This window comes from Armigeres subalbatus, chromosome 3 (genome assembly GCF_024139115.2).
Source record: "Armigeres subalbatus isolate Guangzhou_Male chromosome 3, GZ_Asu_2, whole genome shotgun sequence".
Classification (NCBI taxonomy): Eukaryota; Metazoa; Arthropoda; class Insecta; order Diptera; family Culicidae; genus Armigeres; species Armigeres subalbatus.
This window is the reverse complement of record NC_085141.1, coordinates 2,053,977-2,076,256: the sequence shown is the minus strand read 5'-3', so window position 1 is coordinate 2,076,256 and position 22,280 is coordinate 2,053,977. Positions and strand designations below refer to the sequence as shown.

General features: G+C 43.1%; 1 protein-coding gene across 1 annotated transcript; it reads right to left on the bottom strand.

Moving 5' to 3' along the window:
- Positions 1-7,422: 7,422 nt before the first annotated feature.
- Positions 7,423-21,933, bottom strand: LOC134227347 (alpha-soluble NSF attachment protein). The gene is made up of 5 exons (XM_062708757.1): positions 21,700-21,933; positions 20,316-20,502; positions 9,352-9,483; positions 8,969-9,289; positions 7,423-8,906 (listed from the first exon to the last, which is right to left on the bottom strand). The coding sequence occupies exons 1-5, from the start codon at positions 21,789-21,791 to the stop codon at positions 8,757-8,759; spliced, it is 882 nt and encodes a 293-aa protein (XP_062564741.1). The 5' UTR covers positions 21,792-21,933; the 3' UTR covers positions 7,423-8,756.
- Positions 21,934-22,280: the final 347 nt, after the last annotated feature.

Genomic DNA, 22,280 nt, shown 5'->3' with positions numbered 1-22,280 from the left:
GCTGCCAGGAGCCAGGGTGGCCGACGAGGGAAGAGTAACTGTGGCGGAACTTGCGGGGATTGCACAGTCCCTTAGTGTAGGTAAGGCGCCAGGACCGGATGGTATTCCGAACCTGGCCATCAAAGCGGGTATTGCTGAGGCTCCCGAGATGTTCAGATCTGTCATGCAGAGATGCCTGGACGAGGGAATCTTCCCTGAAGCATGGAAAAGGCAGAGCTTGGTTCTATTGCCGGGGGATCCGTCGGCATATAGACCAATATGCCTGCTTGATACGGCGGGGAAGGTGCTCGAGAAGATCATCCTCAACAGGTTGTTGATACGCACGGAAGGTGCGGATGGTCTATCGAGTAACCAGTTTGGCTTCCGAAAGGGCAAGTCGACCGTAGACGCTATCTTGTCGGTTACCAAATCCGCGGAGATAGCTATCCAGCGTAAGAGGAGGGAGTTCGCTATTGTGCAGTAGTGACTCTCGACGTGAGCAATGCTTTCAATACTGCCAGTTGGGCAGCTACTGCAGATGCGCTCCTGCGTCTTGGAATTCCCGAGTACCTGTACAAGATTCTCGGAAGCTACTTCCAGAATCGAGTACTGGTATACGACACGGAGGCGGGTCTGAAGTGCGTTGACATAACCTCAGGGGTTCCGCAAGGTTCCATACTGGGTCCGGTGTTATGGAACGTCATGTATGACGGTGTCTTGAGGTTGAAGTTCCCGGTGGGCGTGGTAATCGTCGGCTTCGCTGACGATATTACGCTGGAGGTCTACGGCGAATCGATCGAAGAGGTGGAGTTGACTGCAGCCCACTCGATCGCAATTGTGGAGGAGTGGATGAGTTCCAGGAAGTTAGAACTGGCTCACCACAAGACTGAGGTGGTTGTTGTTAACAACCGAAAGTCGGAGCAGCAAGCGGTGATAAGGGCAGGCAACTGCACGATCACCTCTGAACGCTCAATCAAACTCTTGGGGGTAATAATCGACGATAAGCTCACCTTTGGTAGCCACGTCAATTACGCCTGCAAGCGTGCCTCCACAGCTATAGTGGCATTGTCCCGGATGATGTCCAATAGCTCTGCGGTTTATGCCAGCAAGCGCAAGCTTCTGGCTAGCGTTGCTCTGTCCATACTGAGGTATGGGGGCCAGCTTGGGGCACGGCCCTGCGTATTAACTGCTACAGAACGAAGTTAGAAAGTACGTATAGGCTCATGTGCCTAAGAGTTGCGAGCGCGTACCGTACCGTGTCGCACGATGCACTCTGCGTCATCACCGGTATGATGCCTATTGACATCGTTATCGGTGAAGACATAGAGTGCTTTGAAATGCGCGGCACGAGAGGCATCCGCAGGACTGTCAGGTTGGCCTCAATGGTCAAATGGCAGCGTGCGTGGTACAGTTCCACTAAGGGTAGATGGACACATAGGTTGATACCGGAGATAGGTACGTGGGTCAAGAGGCGCCATGGGGAAATCACTTTCCACCTGACCCAGGTCCTTACAGGCCATGGTTGCTTCAGACAGTACCTACACCGGTTCGGACACTATCGTCCAAATCGTCTCGGAGCTACACAGAAGGTGGCGCGTGGACTCGAGGGATGGCTAGTTCAGGCGCAAATAAGAGGTGGTCCAAGGGTTCGGAGTCGGCTTCATGGGTCATACCGGTGCCCTGTGGTCGAACTCGATCCTTTTATCGAACAAGTGGCCGCGTGAAAAACAACATGGTATCGTCGCTTTCGCGGCGTCGGTCAACCGGGCGGGTTCCGAGCCCGAGGACGGAAAGGGGTCCTCGTCAAGGCTGGAGCAGGCGTAGGCACCGCGTCGGCAAGTCCCTCTGTGTGCTGGCGAATAGGCCCTATCGCAGAAAGGTCAATTTGGGGTGCACGCGGCATCATCATTCTTGATACCAGTCGTGCAGAGGGAAGCAGGCGCGAAGTCGACCCTGCCCACCTTCCGAGGACATAGGGCGTGGTAAGGCCACCTGGAAAGCCGGCAATGCGCTGGCACGATACCATGGTGTTCTTCTAAAAAAGCGAGTCACGATGTTCGATGCTGCAAGGACACGCAGCTAACCTCGAGGGTGCGTTATGCACTGGCCCCCCTTTGAAGCATTACTTTCTGGTTGTACCGAAGGGACGATGGGCTTGGCGGCAATGAAAACGGTTTAGCTGGTCGGGGATGCAGTCCTGCCTCCCTCATTGGAGGTGGCCCCTAACCCAGCACTTCCTGGTCAACCCAGGATGTCTGTTGAGCAGATTCCCCCTCCATTGTTTAGGAAGAAAAAAAAAAAAAAGACACGGTGGCAAACAGGCACAATGCCAGCCTCGACACAGGCAGACTCGGCTGGTGTTGCTAGTAACAGTTCTGAGGCGAACGTAGGAATTGAAGGACCTCCTGTTGTTGGTTCGATGAAGATGAGACAAGGTCCGACCCCTTCGTGGAAGTGCGAAGGAACGAGAGTCTCCGATCAATGGAGACTCCAAGAATTATTATTTTTTTATTATGTCTTTATTTGTGTGAGACTCCAAGAACTTCCACAATCTTTTTGTTGGAGATGGGTAAGTCACCCAACCAGCGGAATGAGGACGTGTCCTCGAACGCATTTGCTGGTTGTCAGAGTCTACCCAGTTCTCGACAAAAGCAAGGAGGTTGCCGGAAAATCCCCATTCTTGTCACTGTTAGAAGTCCTGATGAAGGCCTTGGAAATGTTCTAGATCCGCGTGCTTGCCGTCGTTGTAGGCGTTGTGCAGTATGTGCCCGTGCCGTATTCCGGGCGGAACGCTTGTTAGCGAAAGCCGAACCTATTATCGACTTCTAATTTACAGCCGCTGATTTACAAACCTTTCCACGGCTTTGAAGACACCTCTTGTCAGAGAAATAGGCCGGTACATTGTGACATCTCGAGAGGAAATGTTGTTTTTGTGGATGGGTACAACGAGGCTTTTCCGCCATTCATCCGGAAAGATTCGATCAGACCATGCTTGGTTGATCAACCCCAGAACCAGATTTTGGCGGAGTTGGGAAAGTTTTTGATGATGAAATAACCAACCATATCGAGACCTGATGATTTTCCATTACTCATTGAGAGGGCGAAGGCAGCTCTGAGGCGGAAAACGCAGAATTGAAATTGGCGTTTTGTGAATCCTGGGGGACTCGAAAGATGGAGAGTGGCCGCTGAATCTCAGCTGGATAATCACTAGTCTGATCACAAATTACGTAACGCAAAAATCTGAGTTTTTGACCCCCTCCCTCCCCCTCGTAACAAAAAGTAACATTTTTCGCACCCCCTCCCTCCCCCATATAACGCGTAACTGAGAAAATTTTAAAGCCATTTTTTCCCATCTCTGAAGCATATCGGTTTTGGTATTTATTGAAAACTGTTAGAATAGGTACGGCACATGATTAAAACCAAGGATATCAAGAATGCAGCTAGTAAAAACTAAAATAGAATTTGCGACCATGGCCATTTAATTCTTTGTTTAGTGGGACTGTTCTGTCGATATACTTGAAGTGGTTGAACTAAAATGCAATTGCTCATAATGAAAACTCTCTGGGTTACCTCTACCAACTTTTGGCTTGGTTTGGATAATCTAATCAATACAATACAAATAAAAGCGTCGATCCATAAAATAATAGAATCTGTAGAAATCGTTATTATTCACCGTGAGACGAAAATGCCTCGAAATTTAGCAACAATTATTCGAACAAAATTCGCTGTCTTTTAGAATTCCCAAAAGAAAACATCAAAATAGCCTGCACTGATAAAAAGTAAAAACTACAAAGACTAGTATGGGACAATTATGCGTAGTATGGTACTAAAAAAGAATGGTTGGTACGTATTCATCGTCGTGATTAAGACATATTAGCAATTACTTCAATCGATGATTTAAAAAAAAAAACTTTAAGATAAACTTTTATTCCCGTTATGCGTAACATTTGGTAGTACCCACCCCCTCCCCCATCTTTTGATGTAACAAAGTATAACGCGAGTTAGACCTCCCCCTCCCCCCAAAAGCGTTACATAATTTGTGAATAGACCCTAACGGAAACTAAATGAATTAAAATTATTTTTATTATACACTAGCAGACCCGACGAATTTTGTTTCGCCTAAAATTAATGTACTCTCTTATTATTCCAGGGTTATGCAGAAATTTCTGTTTTATTTGTAAGAGAGTCCACCTTTTCAGAAGAAGGAGGGGTTTCAAACTACCACAGAAACATATCTTCCCTTCCGAAACCTCCACATGCCAGATTTGGTTCCATTTGCTTGATTAATTCTCGAGTTATGAAGAAAATGGTGTTTCATTTGTATGGGAGCCCCCCTTTCCAAAGCGGGGAGGGTTCTCGAACCATCTTAAGAACTTTCCCCGGCCCCAAAAACCTCTGCATACAAATTTTCACGTCGATCGGTTGAGTAGTTTCCGAGTCTATAAGGTTCAGACAGACAGAAATTCATTTTTATGTATTTAGAAGATTATTAATTATTTCATGGAACGAAAACTTGTTTCGAATTTCAGATTATTAAAGCCTTGATATTCGATGATATCAAAAATGTATGGTTTTGAGTAATTTTCTATTTCCAGTATACCTCTGAAGCCACATACAGACAAATACAGACATTTTACTGAGATTAACACAGACATTTAAAAATTGTATCTGGCATTCCTGGGCAGGTCAACGAATTCCAAGAGTTCCTTTACCCTAGCAGCACACATATTTCACATAGGTTACTGTAACTCATATGTGACCTGATTTAGTCACAATCCAGTTGATGGGACCAATTTTATGAATATGTGGGGCGCCCTTAGACGCAGGGTGGTTCCTGAGAAAATCATCGGACTCATCGAAGCACAGTACGAGGCCTTTTCGTGTAGAGTGCTGCACAATGGGGATCAGTACAAAAGGCCGAATCACAAAAGGCCGAAAATGTTCTAGCATACCACAAAAGGCCGAAAACCCAGAAGGCCGAACCACGAAAGGCCGAATGATACAAAAGGCCGAATCATTACAAAAAGTTTCAATCTTTCAATTAAGAGAACTTGGAATATTGACAAATTTACGTTTACTTATATTATGCTGCCCTATTAAGAAAAACTTGTCCACGTGTTTTGCAACTACTAGCAGCGATCTTAATCAATCTTATTCAGTTGAGGTATTTAACGTCAGTTCAACGTCGAAGCTCAATCTTTCAATTGAAAGAAGTTGTATGACGGTGTTTACAGAGTCAATTTGATTCCTTATATATTGCATAATAGATCAATCTTTATTGCAGTAATGAAAGCATGAACATACGGATAAATATTATCACTTTAAAGTAACGGAGTAATCCAAGAGCTCTTTTCTTCCTTTGCTGACGTAGTAATCATTATCAGTAGTATTGGGAAAAGTTAAATTCCCAAATCTAATGCAAGAGCCCGAGTTAAATTCCACCGGATTCATGGCTCACAGAATCGAATTGCCGATTTGCATCAATGTAGGAGTTGTGCGCTTCATGATGCATGGTGTTCCTCAATGCATATCATTTTCTCCCAATTTAAAAGAAACTGACTTCACAAGACTTCACTGAGAAATCACAAAATAATATTCTAAATTATATTAAGTATTTGAATAAAAAAAAGTCTGAATAAAATCGGCAGACCAACAAAGTGGACCGGAGCGAGCGCGCGCGCTCCGGTCCACTTTGTTGGTCTGCCGATTTTATTCGGCCTTTTGTGGTTTCGGCCTTATGTGATTTCGGCCTTTTGTGGTTTCGGCCTTTTGTGCATTCGGCCTTTTTTGCTTTCGGCCTTTTGTAATTCGGCCATTCGTGATTCGGCCTTTTGTGATTCGGCCTTTCGTAGTAGACCCGCACAATGGGGTCCTGTCCGACCCTATCCGGGTCGTAGCTGGTGTGAGGCAAGGATGTATTCTATCACCGTTACTGTTCCTCATCGTAATCGATGAGATTCTGGTAGATGCGATTGACCGTGAACCAAACCACGGGTTGTTATGGCAGCCTATAGTCATGGAGCACCTAAATGACTTCGAATTGGCTGATGACGTTGCACTCCTCGCGCAACGGTGCTCTGATATGCAGAGTAAGCCCAACGACCTTGCCGAGCGCTCCTCTTCGGCAGGTTTAGTCATCAACGTCAACAAAACCAAATCGTTGGATGTAAACACGGTGACTCCTTCTAGTTTCACAGTAGCCGGGCAACCAGTGGAGAATATTGAAAGCTTCCAATATCTTGGTAGCCAAATGGTGTCAGACGGCGGTACCAAGATCGACACAGGCGCACGGATCAAGAAAGCAAGGGCTGCCTTTGCGAGTTTAAGAAATATCTGGAAAAACAGGCAGATAAGTGAACGTACCAAAATACGAATTTTCAGCTCTAACGTGAAATCTGTGCTGTTATACGCTAGCGAAACATGGTGTGTATCAGTGGAGAGCACTCAACGGCTGCAGGTGTTCATCAACAGATGCCTGCGGTATATAATTCGGGCCTGGTGGCCTCACAACTGGATCTCAAACAACGAGCTCCATCGTCGTTGTCACCAGAGGCCGATAGCAACATAAATTCGGGATCGGAAGTGGGGCTCGGTCGGCCACACTCTACGTAGAGGCGGAAACGCATTAGACTGGAACTCAGCGGGACATCGTAGCATAGGGAAACCAGAGGCAAAGCCTCAATAAAGAAATAAAAGAAGTCGACCGAAATCTAACCTGGCAACAGGTTAAAGCGATAGCTGGACAACGCTCAGGATGGAGATTTTTCAAGTTAGCCTTTTGCACCACCGGAGGTGTACTGAATGCATAAATAAGTAAGTTTTCTTAAAGATGAGTTCATTTTAAGCTTATTTCTGAAAGAAAGTCAAAATCGACATGGGACTCTTATGCGAATCGCGGCAGAATACATTTTCGCGAAATTACACCGTCAGCGTTGCCCTAGTATCCGATAGGTGGCAGCACAAGTATGCCGAAAGCTCATGTTGTATATCTTGAACGGATATGTGAGCAAATATAGGGTAGTAAAATTAATCGTTACACATTTACAATGATATTATTGAAATGTTTTATCTAAGTTGGATAACAACAACAAAATTAAAATTTGTTTCAAATGTATTTCCAAAATAATTCCCTGATTTCACTGAAATTTCCCTGAGAATTCCAAGTTTTTCCATGTTGAATGAAATCCCCTGAGGGAATATTTTCCAGATTTTTCCAAAGAGTAGACACCCCGTGTTACAACGATTTTCTGAACAAAAGAATCCTAATGTTAGGAATAATTTTTTTCTCTCGTATAACAACGTTTATTGGATTTTTTTTGCCGAGCTGTTCAACTATTACTCAATAAAATTCTAAAGACCACAGTAATTTGAACTATCTGTGATGGAATTGTGCTCATAATAGGGATCAGTTTTCTTTCAATCCTGATAACGATACTTCATATGTTCTTCCGTAGTATGTGCCTTCTGTCGGTTGGCTTTATTTATTGCAATTTGAAAACACGTAATTGGGATTCTTCTAGTTTGCTTATCATTCACCTGCTTCGCAAATCCACAACTTTTACTTTTTCTTCTTTGTCACACCGGAAGCGATCCAACTTTCAAATCGTGCAGAGCAGGTCATATGCAATGTTTCTCGTTTAGCTCAATTTAGATTTTTTTTGTATATGCAAAGAAAAGTTGATTCGGTTATGGTTCAGACAATATTCAATTTCACTAAAGAGATCCCCGTTGTAAGATTCAACCTCGATTATGTTCATCAACCTATTACCTTAATTGGCTAAGGAATGCTTTTTTTTAATTTTTATTCGCGGAGGATAACTTCAATGTTTTGCTAATTATTAGCATCTATGTACTCAAGTGGGTAAATTTCTTTCGGTTCTGCCCTGGTTTCCGGTAGATAATGCGATGCAATTGATTTCTGTTTGTAGTTGTGAATAACGACGCTTTATTTTCGAAGCTTTATGATATATATTCAAAGACAATTTTTGTTTTACTTTTACAGTGCAATTTCATCGGACTGTCGCTATCGATTAGCAGTGATAATTGTTTTATTTTATCTGAAATTCATCTTTCACTATTATTTTTGACTAGTGTGAGATAGAACTAAAAGTGTAGATTTATTGTTCTGCGCTGTTTTATTTTTCTTCTCATTATTGGATGCTTAAATGGTTTAAACGCGTTACACACTAAATATTTTCAGTTTACATTCAAGTAAAATGTGTTTCGCTAACTTTGTATTCCTGATAATTTACACAACATAGGCAATAAACAAAACTTTCAAAAAGACAACTTTAACATTTTCTTCGCTTCTGATCTGCTGCATTAGGTCGTAACAACCAAATCGGAATGATAGTTCCGCGCCAAACACAAAACAAACATAAACACGTTCGTGCCGTATGGTCTGATAAAGTTCTGCATTTTTCTCTTTGTGAATTATATTTCTCATTCACGTAAAGTCTTTCCACTTAATGCTAGAGTTTTTTTTTCAATATAGTTGATAATATATAATATTGGAAACTTAGTCTAAAAACAATTGCAATCCTGCAACACGTCTGCCATTGTTTTGCATTAGAGCGCGCGTTACATCCATCGATTAGTAGATAAACGTTCCTTCTTGATGACTTCCACGTCAACTAGATTAAGTCCTATTAATTATCCCATTCGAATCGAAAAAAATCTGCTGATAGTAGTTTGTTAGTTTAGTAATATATTTTTGCTTGGTAGAGTAAGATGGGGTACAACGCGTCGCTTCTACTGTTTCAATGCAAACCGCCAATTTATCGCAGATCAGGATTGTCATTGGCTTGCTTTTTGATTCTTAGCAAAATTGTGGTGTACCACTGATCCAACCGAGAAATGCTATCGTAATCCTTTACCGCTTCGGTGAAACCGTCCACGTTCTGCTCTTCGAGATGTTCACATAGGGTCTGTGTGAAAAGTTACGGCAATTTATTTTGGTAATTATCTGCACTTCAAATAAAAAACATACCTTAACCAGTTTGTATTCCCGCGAGTCCTGGAATGCCGGATACTGTTGTGCGTACTTGTCGAGCGCATGTTGAGCATTCATCGCATCGACACTCAGATGGCAGAGGGCGGCCCGGAAGAAGTATTCCTTGGCGCTGTACTTTAGCAGGGAGCTATCCAGACAGGAGCCCGCCACCTGTTCGTAGATTTGGATAGCCTTTTCGTAGTCCTCCAGTTGGGCCGCGTACTGCGCCACCTTCAACATACACTTGTTGGCCGAGCTGGTCGATTCTTCGCCCTTGAAGTAATCTGCGGCCTGCTCGTAGTGCTGCACGGCACGTTGCTTCAATGAATGAATAGGAATTAACATTTGGAGCGATAGTTCACAACTGTGGAAAAACTTACCAAGTCGTTGGCTTCATTTTCGTACATCTCGGCAATGCTTTGGTGGTGCTTAGCAGCCATGGTGAAGCGACCCATGTCCGTGTAGATGTCGATGGCCTTCAACAGACAGCTAACGGCTTCGTTTGGATCGGTCTGTAGGAAAACATTTTATTTTTGGACGACTTATTAATAGTTTGGAACAGGCATTGCAGAAAAAGAATAGGCGAACATTGGTTTTAGTCTGACATCTGACATCAAAATCGATGGAAGGGACAATCATTTGAGATCAAGAGCCGCTAACACTACCTTAATAGGCTTTGGTTGTTTTCCTTACATCCGGATATGTTCAGTTAGCGCGGGTATCCAGATATTATACATGATCTCCTCTGCCCGCAGCGAAATTGAACCTACTTCTGATGGAGCTTTGTGAGGAATCACGATTCATAACTTCAACGTTTATGCTCAGAACCCTTTTCCGTTTCGTTGTCTCCTCATCGCCTACAGCTGTGTATTCCGAACCCTCCCCTCCAAACAGCCTCTCTAACTTTCGCGTTGTGCTCGAAATTAGGCATATGAGAGTAATTACGGTTCCTAATTTCAGAGTCTCCAGTAGCCTTGCGAGCAAAGGCGTAGGATTGCCAATCCGGAGATGGCGAGTTCGATTCTCGGTCCGGTCTAGGGTGTTTTCGGGTGGGAACCATTCTCGAGACCCTGGGCGTAGTGTATCCATTGTACTTGCCACACAAGATACATACTCATGCAATGGCGGGCATAGAAAAGCTTTCAATTAATAAAGTGTAGTGGTACCATTCTGAACCACCCTATTATAAGTTGAGTATTGCCGTGTCTGTACATATGTCAAGTCAGTTTTTATATAAGACAATAGAGTCAGCACACGTTCGATAATGAAGATATTTTATTTCCAAGTACTCCCCGCGGTTTTTTATCGTTTTACCGGATCAAACCCCCACAATTGGTGACCCCGACGCGCGTAGTTTCCGTAGTTCGCGAAGAATTCACGAAACAATCAATGAATTTCGACCTGTATCCAGAAAAGTGTGGAAGCATTTCGAGAGGTACACGTAACCTCAAATATGACTGATCCGGACGTCGCGGCAGCAACATCATCGGTTTCGGTAAAGTTGCCCGAGTTTTGGAAAACCGATTCACATATGTGGCTTGCCCAGGCTGAAGCCCAATTTAGCCTGGCGCATGTCACCAAAGATGAGACCAAGTTTTGGCATATTATCGCTAAAATTGATCAAAGCGTTATCTATCATGTAGCGGATCTTGTTTCTACCCCGCCGGTAGACAATAAATACAAAGCAATTAGGGATTGACTGATTGCCCGCTTTGCATTATCTCCGCAAGCTCGGTTAGAGCAGCTTCTCAGTTTCCGCCCGACTCATCTCCTTGCCCGGATGAGTGAAATCGCAACTGGCCTGAATGTCGACAACCTGATGAAAATGCTCTTCTTGCAACGAATGCCCGCCAACATCAGGACAGTTTTGACAATCAGCGATGGAAGTTTGGCAAAGCTTGCCGAAATGGCCGACAAAATGATTAACTCTTCCAACAGCTGCGTTTCGGCGGTTTCCGTTTCTACAAGGGAGCAAATGGTCGTAAACAGCGTTGAAACAACACCCAAACCGTCGACCGAATATGCATCATTGAGGGAGGAAGTAGAGGTGCTCACAACTGAAATTCGCCGATTGAAAAATGGACAGAACAGGAGACGCAGTCAATCCGCTTTCAGACCCAAGGTAGTAAACGGTTCGATTTGTTGGTATCATCGTAAATATGGAGCAAACGCAGAACATTGCCGCGAACCATGCTCATATGACCGTACAAAAAACTAGATTCTCACCCCCTCGGCGCGGGTGGGTGATGGATTCGAAAGTCGTCGTCTAGTGATACTGGATACCATTTCTCGATGCAAATTTCTTGTGGACACCGGTTTAGATATGTCCATCATTTCGGCATCTAAATCAGATAAACGGAACAGTACATTAGTTTACGACGACGATTTACGTGGCGATTTGTGATGGCGGACGTTAGCTGCGCAATCATCGGTGCAGATCTGTTGGCGCATTTCGGTTTACTTGTTGATTTGCAACGCCATCAACTGATTGATGGCACCACCAACCTTCGCAGTTCCGGATGTTTGAAAACTACAACCTTACACGGAATAACGGTTATCAATGCTAGCCATCCTTTTCACGAAGTTCTATCTGATTATCGAGAAATTCTTTCGCCATCGTTTGCGCATCAGAAGGTTTTGCACGACGTCACACATCACATCGTCACGCGTGGTCCACCGGTTGCGTGTAAAGCTCGTCGAATGCACCCGGAAAAATTGAAAGCGGCGAAGGATGAGTTTCGGATTATGTGCGAAGTAGGAATTTGTAGACCGTCAAGCAGCAGTTGGGCCAGCGCATTACATTGCGTTCCAAAAAAGAATGGTGCCTGGAGGTTTGTAGGAGATTATCGGCGTCTTAATAAGGTAACAGTCCCGGGCCGATATCCCGTTCCGCATGTACACGATCTTTTGAATCGTTTTGAAGGTAAAAGCATATTCACTACGTTGGATCTTGTGAGAGCCTACTACAACATTCCGGTGGAGGCGGCCGATATGCCGAAAACCGCCGTTATAACTCCTTTCGGGCTTTTTGAATTTACAGGGCCGGTAGCGAACAATGCCACTCAAAAAAGTGACTTTAGTGACCAACACTGGCGAAAAAACGGACCAAATAGTGACTTTCAGCTGCAGAAAAAGTGACCAAATAGTGATTTTTAATTTCAATTGCATTGACTTTTATATGAAGTTCAATAAAAGTTAATTGCCTATGTTCCGGGTATTAAACCACCCGACTTGAACATTAATTTACAATGTTCTGAAAACTCAGATGTGAATATGTAGGTGTATGTTACAGGTCAAAATTGTTTAATTCATAACAATTGATAGGAATATATTTCCTGTGATGTAAATATATTGGCAGAAAGCTGCTCTTCTCTACTTCACTGGAAAATTATTGTGATATGATATGTGATAATGATAAAATATTCTTTTCTTTTCAAAATCGCTTCCTCCATTAACTGGTACATGGACAAGTAGTAGTGGTACTAGCAAACTTCTGCTACTATAATAGTGAATCATATTGGTTTCTTATGAGATTCACTATTATGGGAACGCCTCACTAGTAAAGACGTCTTTAGTTTCTTAAGTCGATTCAAGTATGAGACACTGATCAAAAATTACAAAGTGATGGAATGGAATAATTCGTCTTATGACAAGTGAAATCTGATGAGTTTTATTTTATTCTTTTTATTACTGGGATAGCTCTACTTTGAGGCAAGTCATACAGTATAATGTGCAATAATGTTTAATATGAATTCGAACTTATTCGGAAAATCTTTGCTTGTGTGTGAAAATTGATGACTCTCTCTCTCTTTTATGATAGAAATTTATTTAATGAAGACATAAGACATAGATTTATTTCGAAACACAAAGTTCATAAAGTTGAAACCCAAGAATAATTTTGAAACTTTCAAATAGGGAGCCTAAATAAGAAGTTTGAACTACGAACCAACACATTCACTATTTTTCTGGATGGAATATCCAAACATTATGCAGCTTCCAGGCCTGGTAGCGAGTCACTTTTTAGTGACTTGGTCACTTTTTTCGGGTCGGTCACTAAAAAGTCTCTTTTTTCGAGCTCAAGTCACTAAAGTCACTTTTTCTCGGAAAAAGTCACTATTTTTAACTATTTTGAAACTTTTGACAATGTGTCGTTAGGATCGTCGTCGTGGAATGAGAAAAAATATTAAAAATTTTGAAACTTCATCGAAGGATGGATATGAAATGACGGATTTAGAAAAAAATATCACTTAGTACTTTTTGACCCGAAAGCTGTTCGGAACTTCTTCGTGACTTGAGATTCGCTGTGAATCTCGGTGTACTTATTAGATTTTTGAAGGTGTCACAGTTTATGATTGGGTGCATATAGTAATGCAAGCAAGATGGGCACAGCGAATTGAGAATCTAAATATATTCACAAAGCCAATAGCAGACTCTGCTGTTTTTGAAATCTGTTTTAAAAACTATTGAACTCTACACTTTATCAATTGAACTGTTGAATATTAAGATTCAACTTTTTATTTTTGATACATTTCCTGTTGTTTCGGAAAACCATTATTTAGCGTGGGCTTGCTCTTATGCTCATTAAAATATTTATTTTTTTAATCAAAATGGAGGAATTTGAATCTCTGCTTGATACTGCAATTGACTTTTGGATGGCATCTTCTACGTACACACTTAATTTTTTTACCGGAATCTTTGCAATTTGTTAAACTTTTATCTAGATTTGCACAGCCGAGCCCCAGCAAGAGCTGCAAAAATAAAAAGTAAGTGTGTAAGGGATCCCCCATAGAAAGATTATTTTTCATAATGTTTTCGTAAGAAGCGAAATAAACTGTCTCTCGACATCTGATCCGATAAATTCTTAAGAATTTTTCAAAATATATCCCGATGACAACTTAGTTATTTGAAGCTCAGGGCTGGTAGCGACCGATGCCGCTCAAAATAGTGACTTTAGTGACCAAAGCTGGCGAAAAAAGTTACCAAATAGTGACTTTCAGTTGCAGAAAAAGTGACCAAATAGTGACTTTCAGTTTCAGTTGCAAGTTCTATAAGAAGAAATCAAGAAATCAACCCTTTTTGGGTCGAATGAGAATTTTTTCGAATCATCAAGAATCATCAATTTACATAGCCCGCTGTAATTTAAAAGCAATATGAAAACACGGCACGGCAAATGCTGGGTAAGCCAGGTACTTTGCGTACCTTAGGGAATAAAATAGACCCCATCTTGCGGTCCTTAGCCTCTTACCCAGCAACTCCTATACCTACCTCCCCGTAGTGCTGGCCGGGATACGAGCAACCTTAGGGAAGATCGGGTAACCAACTCCGGTGGGAACTATGGTCGTATGCTGACAGGGAAGGGGGGTTTGCTCCTCTCCGGAGGTGCAAATCTTATTGAGCGTCTGTTCTCCATGTCAGGATCGGTTCACAACAGCGTGTGTTCTGAATGTTAGGGACGGCTGATCATCGTCCGAGTGCCAGCGAGGGACTCTAAGTGAAACTGTGCACCATGGTCCACCGGGAATAAGGAGTAATGGTCCTCCGGAAATTTAGGGGGTTTGGTGTCAGACCCTGCAAGCCAGCCAAAAAAAAACTCACGCAACGAACAATCAACAAGAGAGTACGGACCGGAACCATCGGCGAAGACCACTGCGACGAAAAGGGACTAGCGATTGGAAACTCGGTTCGTTGAACTGCAAGTCTCTCAACTTCATCGGGAGCACACGCATACTCGCCGATGTGCTCAAGTAATCATACCATCTATCAGAGCTGCGGCAACACACACGAGCTGGGAACAGCTTTCATAGTGATGGGCGATATGCAAAGGCGCGTGATCGGGTGGTGGCCGACCAATGAAAGAATGTGCAGGTTGAGGATCAAAGGCCGGTTCTTCAACTTCAGCATAATCAACGTCCATAGCCCACACTCCGGAAGCACTGATGATGATAAGGACGCATTCTACGCGCAGCTGGAACGTGAGTACGACAGCTGCCCAAGCCACGACGTCAAAATCATCATAGGAGATTTGAACGCTCAGGTTGGCCAAGAGGAGGAGTTTAGACCGACTATTGGAAAGTTCAGCGCTCACCGGCTGACGAACGAAAACGGCCTACGACTAATTGATTTCGCCGCCTCCAAGAATATGGCCATTCGCAGCACCTACTTCCAACACAGCCTCCCGTATCGGTACACCTGGAGATCACCACTGCAGACAGAATCACAAATCGACCACGTTCTGATTGATGGACGGCACTTCTCCGACATTATCGACGTCAGGACATATCGTGGCGCTAACATCGACTCTGACCACTATCTGGTGATGGTTAAACTGCGCCCAAAACTATCCGTCATCAATAATATTCGGTACCGACGACCGCCGCGGCGACTGAAGCAACCTGATGTCGCCACTGCATACGCGCAGCACCTCGAGGCAGCGTTGCCAGAAGAGGGTGACCTCGATGGGGCCCTCTTGAGGACTGCCGGAATACAGTCAAAGCAGCCATTAACGACGCAGCGGAGAACAACGTCGGGTATATGGGTCAAAGTCGACGGAACGATTGGTTCGACGAAGAGTGCAGACAGATTCTGGAGGAGAAGGACGCAGCGCGGGCGGTCGCGCTGCAGCAAGGTACCCGGCAGAACGTGGAACGTTATAGACGGAAGCGGAGACAGCAGACCCACCTTTTTTAGGAGAAGAAACGCCGCCTGGAAGAAGCGGAGTGCGAGGAGATGGAACAGCTGTGCCGTTCTCAAGAAACACACAAGTTCTATCAGAAGCTCAACGCATCCCGCAAAGGCTTCGTGCCGCGAGCCGAAATGTGCCGGGATAAGGATGGGAGCATCTTGACGGACGAACGTGTGGTGATCGAAAGGTGGAAGCAGCACTACGAGGAACATTTGAATGGCGCTGAGAGTACAGGCAGTGAAAGTCAAGGCAGCGGAGCAGATGACTACGTTAGTTCAGCGGACGATGGAAGCCAACCAGCCCCCACATTGAGGGAAGTTAAGGATGCCATTCAACAGCTAAATATCAATAAAGCAGCTGGTAAGGATGGTTTCGGAACTGAGCTTATCAAGATGGCCCCGGAAAAGCTGGCCACTTGCCTGCACAAACTGATAGTCAGAATCTGGGAAACCGAACAGCTACCGGAGGAGTGGAAGGAAGGAGTTATATGCCCCATCTACAAGAAAGGCGACAAGCTGGAGTGTGAGAACTTTCGAGCGATCACCATCCTTAATGCCGCCTACAAAGTAATATCCCAGATCATCTTCCGTCGTCTGTCACCATTAGTGAATGAGTTCGTGGGAAGTTATCAAGCCGGCTTCGTTGACGGCTGCTCGACAACGGACCAGACCTTTACTGTACGGCAAGTCTTTCAAAAATGCCGTGAATACCAGGTCCCAACGCACCATCTGTTCGTTGATTTCAAGGCGGCATACGACAGTATAGACCGCGTAGAGCTATGGAAAATTATAGACGAGAACAGCTTCCCTGGGAAGCTTACCAGACTGATCAAAGCAACGGTGGATGGTGTGCAAAACTGTATGAACATTTCGGGCGAACACTCCAGTAAGTCCGAATCGCGTCGGGGACTAAGACAAGGTGATGGACTTTCGTGCCTGTTGTTCAACATTGCGTTAGAAGGTGTCATGCGGAGAGCCGGGTGTAACAGCCGGGGTACGATTTTCAACAGATCCAGGCAATTTATTTGCTTCGCGGATGGCATGGACATTGTCGGCCGAACATTTGCAAAGGTGGCAGAACTGTACACCCGCCTGAAACGTGAAGCAACAAAAGTTGGACTGGTGGTGAATGCGTCAAAGACAAAGTACATGCTTGTGAGCGGAACCGAGCGCGACAGGGCCCGCCTGGGAAGCAGTGTTACGATAGACGGGGTTACCTTCGAGGTGGTCGAGGAATTCGTCTACCTCGGATCCTTGCTAACGGCTGACAACAACGTTAGTCGTGAAATACGAAGGCGCATCATCTGTGGAAGTCGGGCCTACTACGGGCTCCAGAAGAAACTGCGGTCAAAAAAGATTCGCCACCGCACCAAATGTGTCATGTACAAGACGCTAATAAGACCGGTTGTTCTCTACGGACATGAAACATGGACAATGCTCGAGGAGAACTTGCAAGCACTCGGAGTATTCGAGAGACGGGTGCATAGGCAGTGTGCAAGAAGACGGTGTGTGGCGGCGAAGAATGAACCATGAGCTCGCCCAGCTCTACGGCAAATCCAGTATCCAGAAGGTAGCTAAAGCCGGAAGGGTACGATGGGCATTCGCTTCCGATCCGGCAGGTACGAGACGGCGTGGAGCGCAGCGAGCGAGATGGGCAGACCAGGTGCAGAATGACTTGGCGAGCGTGGGGCGTATTCGAGGATGGAGAGATGCGGCCTCGAACCGTGTATTGTGGCGTATTGTTGATTCAGTGTTATCTGTTTTGATGTAGACTAAATAAATGAAAATAGATTTCCTCATTAAAGAAGGGTGAATTCAGTGTTTTGTCGTATGTCGGTAAAATGCATACATGCTAAGATAGTAAAAAGGCAAACCTTATGGTCAGGTTCGCTTTATCACTTATATTCTATAATGTGCCGCCCAGACTACGAGCTATATCACTTGATAGAGTAACTTGATGTAAATGTTCTTAAATCTCATTTTCAAGGTTTCACTGGATATAATGCATATGACGTCTAATTTAAACATTCGGTATATCAAGTATTATATGTGGCTCATAGTCTGACGGCAAATAAAACACTGTGAAAAATCTCGACAGCCTTACATACAAAGTACAAACGAGGTGGCATTTGTAACTCAGCTAAAAAAATATGTCCCAATTAAATTTTCGGCGAAATGGGTCATTCCGCGATATGGAATTCCGCGAAATGGTCAGTTTCCGCGCAATGTACATTCCGCGAAATGATTTTCCGGGATATGTCGCATTCCGCGGAGGTAGTAGTCAGAGGCATCGGACGGCAATCTTTTTTGTGCGTGCTGCTGTCATATTTTTTGGCTGAAATTTTAAAAGCTTTTTATTTATAAAGTTTACAAAATAAATGTGAGTGAAAACAATTTATGTTCAAGAATTTCAAATATACTATACCCAGGACGGAGAAGCTATTCAAGTAAGTTTCTAAGCTGTTGCTGGACACGGACCCCCGACCCCCGATGGCAGAAGGATACTCCGTGTGGAGAGGACTGCGAGTTTTCGGGTGACTAGAAGAATTGCGTTAATTTTCGAGAACGAAGTTCTCAGCCATTGTTGGCTTTGCCTCTCTTGAGGATAAGGAATAACACTTGTAAGACCATCTAAATGGGGTAAGTCTTATTTTTTTTTGTTACGTTCATAAAATAAAAATAAAAAAAATCCATACGCCTGTAATGTTACACCTTAAGTGTGTCTGGTGTAACATTACAGGAAGCAAATCCTGCCATGCATAAACATATAGCTGGGTTACCACAATAGCTCTTTCATTATTATTAACTTATATTAAAAAAAATGCACTCGTTCATCCTATAATTTTAATTAGCTCCCAATTTCAAACCCATGCGATCAAACTCAGTTCTAAAATAAGGGTTTAAAAACGGCTATTTTTAATCAGGAGATATTTGAACCGTTAGGGTTAATTTTTCAGGGTCATAACGTGAAAATTGAGCCTTATCTTTTGACATAGTGAATAAGTTTATTGTCTTGTTTCTTAGTTTAAGAGATCCTGGAGGTGGCACTATGTTTTGTCCTATCAGAGGTCTGTAAGTTCGAGGTCCGTGGTCCGACAAATGTGTATCCTCAGCTGAAGCAAATTCAGGTAAATTCCCCCGGCCAGCCAAATTCAACGCATTAAACGTCTCTATCAACATCCAACCCAGGATGGTGTGCGATCAGTTATGCTATGCTATCTTTTTTACAAAGCATTCTTTATCTGCATGTACTGTAATACTAAACTTTTTTGTGATAATTTTTAACTAACAAAAGAAATAAAATAAGGGTTGCTGATTGACATTAGTTTTCCGATTACTATCAATGTGGTTGAACAGCCGTCAATATCTGCTTATTTTCAAATTCAATTTCGCTTCTTTTCTACTTTCCTTACGTTAAAGACGCGGGCGCCTAATCGAAAATTCAAATAAACAATCGCTTACTTTGAGTGATTGATTGTTTATCCTCGCGAAGGATGAACAATTGAACAAGGTAAGGAAATGCTAATACTGTTGTATAGAAGTTGCATAGGTCACATCACTTTCCATGGTGAATCCCGATCTATGTTACTGATTACCCCACCCAACTAACACAACTTCCTTTCCGTGGTAATTGTGGAGATGCAGATGTATTCTCGGTCTCTAGTAGCAACAATAACCACACACTAACATTCCCTTCCTTTCCCAACTGACTGTAAGGACTTGGCCGGCGCCGTTATTGATCAATGTTTTCGAGCTGCTGAAACGTGCACTTCGAGAATAGTTGGCAAATCCCAACCACTATTCATTTGGATCGAAGTGCAATTTGCACTAGTTCTGATCAATAACGGAGTAGCAACCATTGATATGTACAGTCAGTCTAAGCTAAGCTAAGCTAAGATATGTCGCATTCCGCGGAATCGGACTCCGCGAAATGGAATTCCGCGGAATGGCATTCCGCAGTTTGTCATACAACCGATTGGACAAATAGACGTTTGAATCTTTGTTTACGAAATCATATACGCCCTTTTGAATAAGTACCCGAGATTTGTTAACTGCGAGGTATCTACTATCTAAGCCAAGGTAGGTACAATTTTTGCTTTCATATATCATGAGGCTAAAATGATAATACTTTAATGCCCAGGGAAGTCGAAAAAATGCCTAGACCGGGCCACTTTCAACATGGCCTTGCTTTGTAGCCGCGCATCTTACCGCACAGCCAAGGAAGGCCTACGTAGCCTTACTGTCCCGATTCTCACATGAGTCGAGATTGCCTCCTTAAAAAAACTGATGAAATAACAGACTTCGTTCTAGAAATTTGAAAAGCAAAAACCACTTGTGTTGTCCCATCCTAATGTTTTTTTTTCGCATAACAGTTACATTCAAGATTTTAATATTCGATAAATAATATTATGTTAAAGGTGAGCCAGCCTAGGGCTGAAAACCTCTCAAATAAAGTCAAAAAAATATGTCAAATTTTCAGAAGTATTGCAGTGTTTATCAATTGAATAAAACATGTTTTCTCCATGTAATTGAGTTTGAAAAATTATTCAAATTGTCGAAAACTGATATGGGACTCTTATGCGAATAGGAGCAGTATAATACTCAACCCGCACAAAAATAACACAAATTTCAAAATATGATGCTGAGAACACTGATCACTCACCTTCTTGTAACAGTTGGACGCATCGACAAAGTTTGTGGCCGCATCGTGACGACTTCCAGCCTTGGAGTGGAGATTAGCCGCCTCGCAAAACGCGGATCCGGCTTGGGCCCATTTCTTAGCCATCTTGAACATATTTGCTGCCCGTTGGTAACATTCCACGGCTTCCTCTACCTTGTTTGAGCCACCCCTAGATTGAAAAAAGGCGGAGAACAAAACAATTTAAATCATTAATAGTAAACGATTGAAAACCCTCATCGGATGGGTTCATATTTAAAGCGAATAAAACAATAACAAATAAAGGTCAGTTAGTAATCAGGAAAGGTCAACACACATATGAGGGGTAATCAATAAATTTTAAATTGCCGATTTCCTCTCTGGACTGTTTGAATCTAACTCCAGCGATTCTCAACTATTCACAACCAGGCCTGAAGTATACAGAAACTATTTATTACATACGCAATTGCACAAAATTCAACCTTGACCAACACCAAACAATAGTTATAATGGTTGGTAACAGTTGTAATTGTTATATTCCTCATTTTTTTATTGAAATTTGTATTTAGTCCTAAAATTAATTAATCAAAAACGACCAATCCATTCGTTTTCAAAAGCTTGAACGGTATTAGGCACAGCTTTTTATATTTTGAGTATATTTCCAACACTACCATTTTCTCTCATTTTATCAATAACTACGAAAGTTGTTTTGTAATGGTTACGAGGATGTTTAAAAATATATAGAAGGTTGTCGTTGCTTTTGCCTATTACTTTTGTTAAGCACAAGAATATGAATTAATTATGAAATGTCTTCCCGAAAAAAAAAATTGTTTTTACTGAACAACACAAGACAACCTTAAAGATAAATATGATCGTAACACATTGATGTTATTATTTGATATAAATCGTTGGTAAACCAAGAAGCGACAGATTTCAGCTGGCTCAAGATCGATCCATAAAAAAGTGATTCGTATAATCCAATCGTTGAAAACCCCTGCATTAGACAATTCCGATCTGGACGTCTGGTGAGGTGGGAATGAGGATGGCTTTCCATTTCCTTACAAGCAGATACAGCGGATACTATACAGCTATATGAACATAGACATGGTATATGTACCGAAACTATCAGACTGATTATGGATAGCGACGCATTGTCCCTTTCCTTTGCTTTTCTTCCTCAGAAAAATCTTACATCGCAGACAGGAACCAATATGACCACCACAATGACTCATTCAAAAATACAAGTACTTCCTAATTGCGTTGCCACCTCTACTTATTGAAAAACATTCAAACCTCAATGCACTTTCTGCTGGTTCTGAATTTCCAATTTTTTTTTGGGGAAGGGCACACAAATTTTCACTTTTGCTCTACCGAGACCCATGAAACTCACCCAAAAAGTGAACCGAAGAAACCCTTCGACGAATTTAGTTTCTTCTCCGCTTCGGCAACCAATTGCAGAGCTTTCTGCTCGTTATCGGCCATGGTTGTTGCACTGTTGTTCGCACTTTTCCACGAGAACTTACGAGATTTTTACCAGGATTATTCCCGAAAAAATACGATTTTTACTAGCAAACCTTTTGTCGATTCAATGGTGAAAATCTTTTATTATTGATTTTTCTCTCACGCAGTTTTCTTTTGTGCTTTGGTGTCATCGATGTCATCACTCAATGATGACGCATCTGCTGTCATCATTATGACAGATTGAAATGTTTCAGCTCGTCTCGTATAACGCACTTTATAGGGGTCATTCAAAAATGATGTCAAAGGTTTTAGGGGGGAGAGTTTTTTTTGTTTTTTTTTAACGAAGGTACTAGAAATCTGCAACCAGACAGCTGCGGAGGCGAACCCAGGTAGTGTGGGGATGGGATCACCACTCCCGACCCACTAAAACCAACTCCTTCCTCTCCAGTCATTCCCATTAAGCAATACTTCGGGGGGTGACTATTGGGCATTGCGCCCCCTCCATGACGT